Raw genomic sequence first — 12404 nt, forward strand, 5'->3', positions numbered from 1 at the left:
AACTATTTAAATTTTCAGCTTTTTCCTTTTACAAATTTAAAGTGAAAACAACACAAAACACTGCAAACCACAACACAATTAAATATAAATTATAATATGAAAACAAAAAGAAGATGCATATTCTCTGTCATATGGGCCTGCATGAATAAACTTTCTGAATCCTTTATCATCTGCAACCGAAAATAGTTGTGGATGATTACTATACCTTTCTAATGTGACGTTGTTGTCCCTGGCTCTCTTTCTCTCTCTCTCCCTCTGGCTCTGTTCCTGTGCTACTGAGTGTAACTACCGCCCCTCCCCCCTCTGCCCAGCGTAAAGTACAAGGCTCACGTGCAGAGTGAAGCGGGGAAAAAAAGGGCGAGAGAGAGAGAGGGTGAGAGAAAGGAAAAAAAAAAACCCACGTGACGGCTCGCGATAAGGGGTCGGCTCGCGTCGTTCACATCAAAGAGTCGGCTCTAAGAGCCATTTCGTTCGCGAACGACCCATCACTAGTGTGGAGTTACTTAGCCTAGCATGACATAAATAAGCAGTTCCAGGCTGATATGGACTTTGGAATGTTAAACTCTCCTGGTTTTGGTCTGTATTGATTGACTTACAGTTTGATCCTCACACTGTAATATAGTTGTCATTTCAACGGTGTCTTTGTTCTTATAAAAAAAAGGGTTGGTTTAAAAAAATTGGCTAGATGTCTGTTGGGTCAAGGCCTTTGTTTTAGTTATTATGCTAAAGTAAATGTCAGGGATTTTAAATGATTACTTTTAGTATCCTTAGCTTGAGAAAGAATTTTTACTACTATTCAGCATTTAGAGTAGATATATTCATAGCTATTGTACATTTTACACAGTTTGTATGTCAGTGCAAAGTGTATTTCACCTCTTTGTTAAGGTTAGCAATAAATCTGACCTGGTTACAATGTTTTTACTCCTTTTTTTTATATAAACCTGTATTAATAAAGCTAATAATACAACCACGTGTCTAGCATTTAAGGTGGAGGTTAAGAGAGTCTTCACAATATCTGTTAGCAGAAATAATTTATTTGATCTCACAGTCACAACTGATATTCTTATTTGGAAAAAACCAAAGGGTATTTTTTGGGCGAAGGAGAGAGGAGAGCCCACCATGGTTTAGTCATGATGTCTTTATATACTGGGACTGCCTTCTCAGGTGTGCTGCATCTATAATTGGGTCAGCTCCACCTACCTACAAGAAACAGGTAACAGAAAAAACAAAACAAGGCCAGCCCACTGGCTGTCACACTTGGACTAGAACAGCACCTACACCAATGTGGCTTGCGTCCACATACAGCTTGAAGGGCTGATCCAGACGAGGTGCTAAGAGCACGGGTTCAGAGCACAGTAAAACTTTTACATCCCGAAAAGCTTGCTGGCATGCTGCAGACCAAATAAATTTTACTTTGGTCTTCAACAAATCAGTCAGAGGAGCAACCACTGTTGAGAAGTTTTGACAAAAACAGCGATAATAACCGACCAGACCAAAAAATCTCATGAGTTCTTTTTTGGTTACTGGAACAGGGAACTCTTTGATAGCCAACACCTTTGCATCAACCGGCCTCACATAACCTTGGCCCACAACCTTACAAAGATAGGTCACAGTTGCTTTTGCAAATTCACATTTTGCCAGGATGATAGTCAGATTTCCCCAAACTAGTCGTTCAAACAGAGTGCGAATACGATCCAGATGATCCTCCCAGGTGCTACTATATACCACCACGTCATCTAGGTAAACAGCACAGCCTTTCAGCCAATTAACAACCATATTCATGAGTCGCTGAAATGTAGCTGGAGCATTGCATAAACCAAAACCCATGACTGTATATGAATAAAGACCAGATGGCGTGATGAAAGCATATTTCCTGATCTCTGGGAGTCAGTGGCACCTGCCAATATCCCTTCAACAGGTCAAACTTGCTCACATATTCTGCTGCACCAACTCTGTCAATACAGTCGTCAATATGAGGCAAAGGATAAGAATCGGGTTTGGTCACTGCATTTACTTTATGAAAGTCTGTGCAACAACGTGGTGATTTATCAGCTTTTTCAACCAACAAACATGGGGAAGCCCAGCTTGATGACGACGGCACTGCAATGTTGTTTTCCAACATGTACTGAACTTCCTGCTCATTTATTTTCCTCAGAGACTCTGTAGAACCTCTGCCGGATTGGTTTGGCATCACCCACATCAATATCGTGCTCTATCAAAGTTGTTTTAGAAGGTGTGTCTCTAAACAAAGTTGGATACTTTTTAATTAATGCAGATAGTTCTGCACGTTTGTCAGCAGGGAAATGGCCCAACAGCACATCCAAGTTCTGAAGAGTTTTTGAATTCTTCAGACGACCAAACAATAAAGGATCATCAGGTGCTGCCACATCCTCCCCCCCACAAGCAGTCAACGTCAACCTAAAAGTACAAGAAAAAATTTTACTATGAAAATACCAGGAAAATGCTACAACATCCTTGTCTCTGTAGGGGAACAAAAACTATGCTTAAAGTGAACATATGCATTTTCTTAAAACCATTGAATAGAATTTAATAGAATAGAAAGTGGTCAGAGTTCCTGTAACTAGCTGCCTCTCGTGGTGCCATCTTGAACAATTGAGTTGCTGAAAACATTGGCCCATTTTTGTCATGCATTTAAGGAGATAATATCAAACAGCTTTTTATAAATTGTAGCACTGGAATCAACATGTGAAAAAAGTAGAGCTATTTAGTCCAAATTTTTGGTGGTGCAAACACTGTGGTGTCTGCTTTGACCATACAATATGAGCAGACCAAGATCAAGTGCATAGATTAAAAGGTGGTATAAACTGTCATTTTTGTGATAACTACTTAAATTACAGAATTTTGATTTTTCACATTTTTAATTGACAAGAGTGATACAAACATGAGGCAGGTAATACATCACATCCGGTTTACCAGATGGACAACCTAACTGGGGGAATCAGGTTCGTGTTCCACTTCCTTTTGCATTCATTCAGATCCCTTTGAAACAAAGCCATGAAAATGAAGCGCAGCAAGCACGTGTGTTCATGACTACCATTAAAGAGGTGCATTTCCCTAATGTCACTCAAAAGGTCCATCCAGAACTGGGTTATAAAAGAGATATAAAAACATAGTGTCAGTTCACAAAGCACCAGGCTTCAAAGCCTTACTATTTCTTACGTTTATGAAATTGTTTCTTGAGTTGATGTAAAGTGCGTGCATTTTGGATACTTTAGTTAGCTTATATTTTCTTATACCACAAATGACCATCTAACATGCACTTTCTCCAAGTGTTTCTTTTTTCCATGAGATTTCTATTCATCTTACTTTCTTTATTGACTATTTCAGTTTATATTTTCTATCTAATGCTTCTATGTAACATAATGGCTACACATTGAAGCTATAAAGGAAAGGCGGTGTGATACACAGCAAGGCTTCTGAATCACTGATTATATATTACAGCCACACTTTTATCTGGTTAATATAGTGGTTCCTGGCAACAATTTAAAACCTACTGCTGTTTTCTGAAGTACGAACACCAGCTTTCATTTCTTTGGTTTGTTGTTGAAGATCCATACGTATGACTGGCAGCTCCTGCAAAAAAATCCTGATGAGATGATCGTAAGGCACAATGCATTGCTGCCATCGTCCCATTTTCAGTGCTGTAGTCTGTGCGAAGTCACACTGGTATGACTCCAAACTCTGAAGCACACTGAACGTAGTGTTGAGTGACTTCTGGGTTGCTGTTAGTTGCTTTGCAAACCACCACAATACCTTCCGTGAATAGCTATCAATACAACCACTGATAGCCAAACCATATGGCTTTAATTTGTCATATGTCCAGGTGAATCGTAAACTCTTCATACAAACTTTTTCCTTGAGCGTTTTGGACTCCAGATGGGTCGAGCTCTGCCATCATTACCATGACATCATGCCTTTTCACAGAAAGATGGTGTTTCTGACGCAGTGTCTGCCATACTAAACGGTATCCATAATGTTGACCAGGTCCCTTCAGCTCTTCTAATATTGCACCGAGGTGAGTAATGTTTTTTTTTCGGGACAGTGATAAACTTTTTAATCTACATTTCAGTGTGGTCAGACTGATCTTCTGTTTATGTTTTGAGGCCAAAATGTCCAAAGTTTCATTATAGGAGTAACCGTCTCTGAAATATTTCTGAATGAGGTCTTCGATGGAAATGTTTTCTTGAATTGGTCCTGATAAACAAAAAAGAAATAAGATGGGAAATGGTAAACTAGATCTTCAGACAAGAAATGTACAGTTTTAAATAACAATGGCATTTTAAAGCCAATGTATTGTCTCATTATTAAACTAAATTAATATGCTGCTTCTTTGGGCCTCAGTAAATTCAAGACAATTAAGGTATACAACTATAACTCTAACCTAGACGACTAGGAATCTTCACAGATATATACCTTACTGGTTTAAATGATTGCAAAATAACGCCTATGCAATTTATATAACATAAAAAATAATATAGTAAATAAGGATTGCTTTCAACTGTAAATAAACTGTAAACATCCAAATGGCAGCTTTGAAAACTGGTTGAGACAACCTTTTTTTTAATGTCTTATTTGTGAAATACTTACTGTTCTCGACAAACACCAAAAACTCAATATCTTTGCCACATGAAAGTGAAAATGTTTTCTCTGAAACAAAAAGCATTTTTCTTTTACAATGGAGTATTAAAATGGCAAAGGGCAGCCCTAAGCTAAGGTGTATATACACAGACGCATTTCCAACACCTGTACTAAACAGCTACGTTGCTAGCGTTAAACTGAATTTCCACAACAGAGCTACCTAGATCACTTAAATTACACAATTGAAAGCATGAAAGCATATGTGTATTGTTTGTGTATAAATACACAAACAATACACATATGTTCAAATAATTTAAAAAAAAGTTCAGTCCCCGAGAGCTACTGTCCTGCAGCTTTTAGACTCAGCCCTACTCCAACACAGCTGAATCAAATGGTTGAATTACCTCGTCAGCAGGCTATCAAGTGTGGCAATTTCCTGCTTACAAGCCATTCATTTGATTCAGGTGTGTCGAAACAAGGATGCGACTATTCATGTAGTAAAAGCGTTGAAACCACAATATTGTCTCTAGATGCAGAAAAAGGCATTTTATAGAGTTTTTATTTTTATTTGCAACTTTACACAAATTTGGTTTGGAAACTTGGTTGAACATATTATATAATTGCCCAACAGCCTGTGTAAGAACAAATGACCAAACATCCCCCAGCTTCTGTCTCTTCTGTCACATTACAAACACCACCAAATATGCATACATGCCAACCCTCCCGATTTTTCCGGGAGAGTCCCAAATTTCAGTGCCCCTCCCGAAAATCTCCTGGAGCCACCATTCTCCCGAATTTCTCTAGATTTTCCAGCATAAAAATAGACGATGTCCTCTGCAACTCTGCACAAAGCTTCCTGTTCTGCACAGTTTCAGACTTGCTAAGCAATCTAATGACCTATGACACAGTTTATAACTAAAAGGTGGCATCTAATATACTGGCCTGTTATTAAATGCATAAAACAAAATACACAGCAAATAAGCACTAGAAAATATATTTTCCTAATAGGCAGTAAAGGGGACAAAGTGTTCGTCACATCAGATGGAAAAAGATGAAAAAATAATTATTTTTATGTAAAGAACATGGTTATTTCTTGTACAGCAGCTATTATAAATGCAAAACAAGATTGGGATCTACTGAAGGATCCAGTGACTACAGCCTGTGGACACAGCTACTGCATGAACTGTATTAAAAGTTTCTGGGATGAAGAGGACAGGAAGGGAATCCACAGCTGCCCTCAGTGCAGGACGACTTTCAAACCGAGGCCTGTCCTGGAGAAAAACGTCATGTTTGCAACTTTAGTGGAGCAGCTGAAGCACACTGGACTCCAAGCTGCTGCAGGTGAGCAATGCTATGCTGGACCTGAAGATGTGGCCTGTGATGTCTGCACTGGGAGGAAGCTGAAAGCCATCAAGTCCTGTCTGGTGTGTCTGATCTCCTACTGTGAGAAACATATTCTGCTTCATTTTGAGTCTCCTGCCTTTAAAAAACACAAGCTGGTGGCCCCCTCCAAGAAGCTCCAGGAGAACATCTGCTCTTGTGATGATGAGGTGATGAAGATTTTCTGTCGTACTGATCAGCAGAGTATCTGTTATCTCTGCACAATGGATGCACATAAAGGCCATGAAACAGTCCCAGCTGCAGCAAAAAGGACTGAGAAGCAGAAGGAGCTCGAGGTGAGACGACTAAACATCCAGCAGAGAATCCAGGAGCGAGAGAAAGATGTGAAGCTGCTTCAACAGGAGGTGGAGGCCATCATTGGCTCTGCTGATAAAGCAGTGGAGGACAGTGAGAAGATGTTCACTGAGCTGATCCGTCTCATCCAGAAAAGAAGCTCTGATGTGAAGCAGCAGGTCAGATCCCAGCAGGAAACTGAAGTGAGTCGAGTCAAAGAGCTTCAGGAGAAGCTGGAGCAGGAGATTGCTGAGCTGAAGAGGACAGACGGCGAGCTGGAGCAGCTCTCACACACAGAGGATCACAACCAGTTTCTACACAACTACCCCTCACTGTCAGCACTCAGTGAGTCTACACACTCATCCAGCATCAATATTCGTCCTCTGAGGTACTTTGAGGATGTGACAGCAGCTGTGTCAGAGACCAGAGATAAACTACAGGACACTCTGAGAGAGGAATGGACGAACATCTCACTGACAGTCACTGAAGTGGATGTTTTACTGTCACCACCAGAGCCAAAGACCAGAGCTGGATTCTTAAAATATTCACATGAAATCACACTGGATCCAAACACAGCAAGCACACATCTGTTATTATCTGACGGGAACAGAAAAGTAACATTAATGAAACAACAACAGTCTTATTCTGATCATCCAGACAGATTCACTTCATGCCATCAGATCCTGAGTACAGAGAGCCTGACTGGACGTTGTTACTGGGAGGTGGAGTGGAGAGGGGAAATGGTTTTTATAGCAGTCACATACAAGAATATCAGCAGAGCAGGGGGCCTCAATAAATGTGGTTTTGGATGGAATGAGAAATCTTGGGTATTAAATTGTTACAAAAACATTTTTCAATTTTGGCACAACGATGTCCGAACTCTCCTCTCAGGTCCTCGTTCCTCCAGAGTAGGAGTGTACCTGGATCACAGAGCAGGTATTCTGTCTTTCTACAGCGTCTCTGAAACCATGACTCTCCTGCACAGAGTCCAGACCACATTCACTCAGCCGCTCCATGCTGGACTTTATCTTTCTGAAGTTGGAGACAGTGCAGAGCTGATTAAAGTCAAATAGACAGAGAAGACAGGTTCATGTTGATCCCTGATCATTATATGTACTTGTGTAGTTTCTAAATGAGGCTTTACATTTTAGAAGCTGAGAAGTTCAGTGGCCCATTGATTCAAATTGTACTTACATTTATATACCTTACATCATTATAAATCTTAATTTGTTCTTATGGCTGATAATGTGAGTTAAATTATACTACTCTTCATATTCAGCATGTTTGAAATCTTTAATCAATCTGGTTAGTGGTTTTATTCTGTAGTTGCTGTAGTGGGTTGTCAAATGCAACAATATATTGAAGCTGCATCAGTTGATTCATCAGTTAGTCAATGATTAGAGAATTGATTGTTTTATCATTATTTTAGTAACATTTAAAGCTGGTTCCAGTTTCTGAAATGTGAAGATTGTTGATTTTATATGTAAAGAATTTTTCTTTTTTCATTGAACCTTTTAAGGGTTTTCTCATAGTAGTTTTGGGGAGTTTTTAATTAGATTTACAGCTTCAGAATAACTTTGTGATGTCAGATTAGAAAGTTTGCGTCCAACTGCAGGGTTGGATTTTTTTTTATATGATAGTTGAATTTGTTGTATTGGAATTGAGTAACATTTTTACTGATGGATGATTCGTTGTAAAATGTTGATCTGCCAACAGTTTATTTCTTTATTATGATTAAATGTAAAACAAATATATTTTCCACTTTTGTTTGACAGAGGCAGGAATGTCTCTGTCTTGCATGTAACTTGCATGTAACTTTGTCCAGTAAATTGTTGAAACTGAAACTAAACAGCTACGTTGCTAGCGTTAAACTGAATTTCCACAACAGAGCTACCTAGATCACTTAAATTACACAATTGAAAGCATGAAAGCATATGTGTATTGTTTGTGTATAAATACACAAACAATACACATATGTTCAAATAATTTAAAAAAAAGTTCAGTCCCCGAGAGCTACTGTCCTGCAGCTTTTAGACTCAGCCCTACTCCAACACAGCTGAATCAAATGGTTGAATTACCTCGTCAGCAGGCTATCAAGTGTGGCAATTTCCTGCTTACAAGCCATTCATTTGATTCAGGTGTGTCGAAACAAGGATGCGACTATTCATGTAGTAAAAGCGTTGAAACCACAATATTGTCTCTAGATGCAGAAAAAGGCATTTTATAGAGTTTTTATTTTTATTTGCAACTTTACACAAATTTGGTTTGGAAACTTGGTTGAACATATTATATAATTGCCCAACAGCCTGTGTAAGAACAAATGACCAAACATCCCCCAGCTTCTGTCTCTTCTGTCACATTACAAACACCACCAAATATGCATACATGCCAACCCTCCCGATTTTTCCGGGAGAGTCCCAAATTTCAGTGCCCCTCCCGAAAATCTCCTGGAGCCACCATTCTCCCGAATTTCTCTAGATTTTCCAGCATAAAAATAGACGATGTCCTCTGCAACTCTGCACAAAGCTTCCTGTTCTGCACAGTTTCAGACTTGCTAAGCAATCTAATGACCTATGACACAGTTTATAACTAAAAGGTGGCATCTAATATACTGGCCTGTTATTAAATGCATAAAACAAAATACACAGCAAATAAGCACTAGAAAATATATTTTCCTAATAGGCAGTAAAGGGGACAAAGTGCTCGCCACATCAGATGGAAAAAGATGAAAAAATAATTATTTTTATGTAAAGAACATGGTTATTTCTTGTACAGCAGCTATTATAAATGCAAAACAAGATGCAAAATTCTTTTGAGTTACTAACTTTTTGCAGTTATGTATGTATTTATATGTGCAGGGTCTGCTGACCTTATGTTGTGTAAAGCAATGCAGTGGCATTTATCTAGCTCTCGTCCACCAGAAACATCTCTCACTGACTAAAAACAAAAAAGCTTGGACAACCAGCAATAACACAGGCTTTTGTTAGTCAGCACATGTCTGCTAATCTAACCCTGCTATATATATGATTTACTTAATGCAGCAGCCTCTGCTATTCTGACAGTTACAGGTTTAGAGTCTGGCCATGTGACGACTGTGAGACATTGATGTCCAATGTACTTGTGCACTTTGAACATTGGTGTAACCAACATGTGGTGATGTGTAAGAGCTGAGGGGCTTTGTTCACTGCAGAAACATATGTTGCTGTGATCAGAGCTCGGACTAGTTTCAGTTATAAGGAAGAGAAACTCACACAGTCACTGACACAGAGGAGAAATGGCACAGAAAGGAGTTCAGCTGGACCGAGAAACCTTCTCTTGTTCCATCTGTTTGGATCTACTGAAGGATCCAGTGACTACAGCCTGTGGACACAGCTACTGCATGAACTGTATTAAAAGTTTCTGGGATGAAGAGGATAGGAAGGGAATCCACAGCTGCCCTCAGTGCAGGAAGACTTTCAAACCGAGGCCTGTCCTGGAGAAAAACGTCATGTTTGCAACTTTAGTGGAGCAGCTGAAGCACACTGGACTCCAAGCTGCTGCAGGTGAGCAATGCTTTGCTGGACCTGAAGATGTGGCCTGTGATGTCTGCACTGGGAGGAAGCTGAAAGCCATCAAGTCCTGTCTGGTATGTGTGATCTCCTACTGTGAGAAACATATTCTGCTTCATTTTGAGTCTCCTGCCTTTGAAAAACACAAGCTGGTGGCCCCCTCCAAGAAGCTCCAGGAGAACATCTGCTCTTGTGATGATGAAGGGATGAAGATTTTCTGTCGTACTGATCAGCAGAGTATCTGTTATCTCTGCACAATGGATGAACATAAAGGCCATGAAACAGTCCCAGCTGCAGCAGAAAGGACTGAGAAGCAGAAGGAGCTCGAGGTGAGACGACTAAACATCCAGCAGAGAATCCAGGAGCGAGAGAAAGATGTGAAGCTGCTTCAACAGGAGGTGGAGGCCATCAATGGCTCTGCTGATAAAGCAGTGGAGGACAGTGAGAAGATGTTCACTGAGCTGATCCGTCTCCTCCAGAAAAGAAGCTCTGATGTGAAGCAGCAGGTCAGATCCCAGCAGGAAACTGAAGTGAGTCGAGTCAAAGAGCTTCAGGAGAAGCTGGAGCAGGAGATTGCTGAGCTGAAGAGGACAGACGGCGAGCTGGAGCAGCTCTCACACACAGAGGATCACAACCAGTTTCTACACAACTACCCCTCACTGTCAGCACTCAGTGAGTCTACACACTCATCCAGCATCAATATTCGTCCTCTGAGGTACTTTGAGGATGTGACAGCAGCTGTGTCAGAGACCAGAGATAAACTACAGGACACTCTGAGAGAGGAATGGACAAACATCTCACTGACAGTCACTGAAGTGGATGTTTTACTGTCACCAGCAGAGCCAAAGACCAGAGCTGGATTCTTAAAACATTCACATGAAATCACACTGGATCCAAACACAGCAAGCACACATCTGTTATTATCTGACGGGAACAGAAAAGTAACATTAATGAAACAACAACAGTCTTATTCTGATCATCCAGACAGATTCACTTCATGCCATCAGATCCTGAGTACAGAGAGCCTGACTGGACGTTGTTACTGGGAGGTGGAGTGGAGAGGGGAAATGGTTTTTATAGCAGTCACATACAAGAATATCAGCAGAGCAGGGGGCCTCAATAAATGTGGTTTTGGATGGAATGAGAAATCTTGGGTATTAAATTGTTACAAAAACATTTTTCAATTTTGGCACAACGATGTCCGAACTCTCCTCTCAGGTCCTCAGAGTAGGAGTGTACCTGGATCACAGAGCAGGTATTCTGTCTTTCTACAGCGTCTCTGAAACCATGACTCTCCTGCACAGAGTCCAGACCACATTCACTCAGCCGCTCCATGCTGGACTTTATCTTTCTGAAGTTGGAGACAGTGCAGAGTTGATTAAAGTCAAATAGACAGAGAAGATATGTTCATGTTGATCCCTGATCACTATATTTGTGTAGTTTCTAAATGAGGCTTTACATTTTAGAAGCTGAGAAGTTCAGTGGCCCATTGATTCAAATTGTACTTACATTTATATACCTTACATCATTATAAATCTTAATTTGTTCTTATGGCTGATAATGTGAGTTAAATTATACTACTCTTCATATTCAGCATGTTTGAAATCTTTAATCAATCTGGTTAGTGGTTTTATTCTGTAGTTGCTGTAGTGGGTTGTCAAATGCAACAATATATTGAAGCTGCATCAGTTGATTCATCAGTTAGTCAATGATTAGAGAATTGATTGTTTTATCATTATTTTAGTAACATTTAAAGCTGGTTCCAGTTTCTGAAATGTGAAGATTGTTGATTTTATATGTAAAGAATTTTTCTTTTTTCATTGAACCTTTTAAGGGTTTTCTCATAGTAGTTTTGGGGAGTTTTTAATTAGATTTACAGCTTCAGAATAACTTTGTGATGTCAGATTAGAAAGTTTGCGTCCAACTGCAGGGTTGGATTTTTTTTATATGAGAGTTGAATTTGTTGTATTGGAATTGAGTAACATTTTTACTGATGGATGATTCGTTGTAAAACGTTGATCTACCAACAGTTTATTTCTTTATTATGATTAAATGTAAAACAAATATATTTTCCACTTTTGTTTGACAGAGGCAGGAATGTCTCTGTCTTGCATGTAACTTGCATGTAACTTTGTCCAGTAAATTGTTGAAACTGAAACTAAACAGCTACGTTGCTAGCGTTAAACTGAATTTCCACAACAGAGCTACCTAGATCACTTAAATTACACAATTGAAAGCATGAAAGCATATGCGTATTGTTTGTGTATAAATACACAAACAATACACATATGTTCAAATAATTTAAAAAAAAGTTCAGTCCCCGAGAGCTACTGTCCTGCAGCTTTTAGACTCAGCCCTACTCCAACACAGCTGAATCAAATGGTTGAATTACCTCGTCAGCAGGCTATCAAGTGTGGCAATTTCCTGCTTATAAGCCATTCATTTGATTCAGGTGTGTCGAAACAAGGATGCGACTATTCATGTAGTAAAAGCGTTGAAACCACAATATTGTCTCTAGATGCAGAAAAAGGCATTTTATAGAGTTTTTATTTTTATTTGCAACTTTACACAAATTTGGTTTGG

The 12404-nt window shown here is 39.5% G+C and overlaps 1 protein-coding gene and 1 pseudogene across 1 annotated transcript; both read left to right on the top strand.

Annotated features, from left to right (window-relative positions):
- Positions 1 to 5361: 5361 nt before the first annotated feature.
- On the top strand, positions 5362 to 7678 carry LOC113013298 (tripartite motif-containing protein 16-like). Its single transcript, XM_026154099.1, has one exon. It carries the CDS (start codon positions 5682 to 5684, stop codon positions 7344 to 7346), a length of 1665 nt encoding a protein of 554 aa, XP_026009884.1. The 5' UTR covers positions 5362 to 5681; the 3' UTR covers positions 7347 to 7678.
- A 1645-nt stretch (positions 7679 to 9323) lies between these two features.
- Positions 9324 to 11541, top strand: LOC113019503 (tripartite motif-containing protein 16-like; annotated as a pseudogene).
- Positions 11542 to 12404: the final 863 nt, after the last annotated feature.

The sequence above is a fragment of the Astatotilapia calliptera genome, chromosome 3, assembly GCF_900246225.1.
Source record: "Astatotilapia calliptera chromosome 3, fAstCal1.2, whole genome shotgun sequence".
NCBI lineage: Eukaryota > Metazoa > Chordata > Actinopteri > Cichliformes > Cichlidae > Astatotilapia > Astatotilapia calliptera.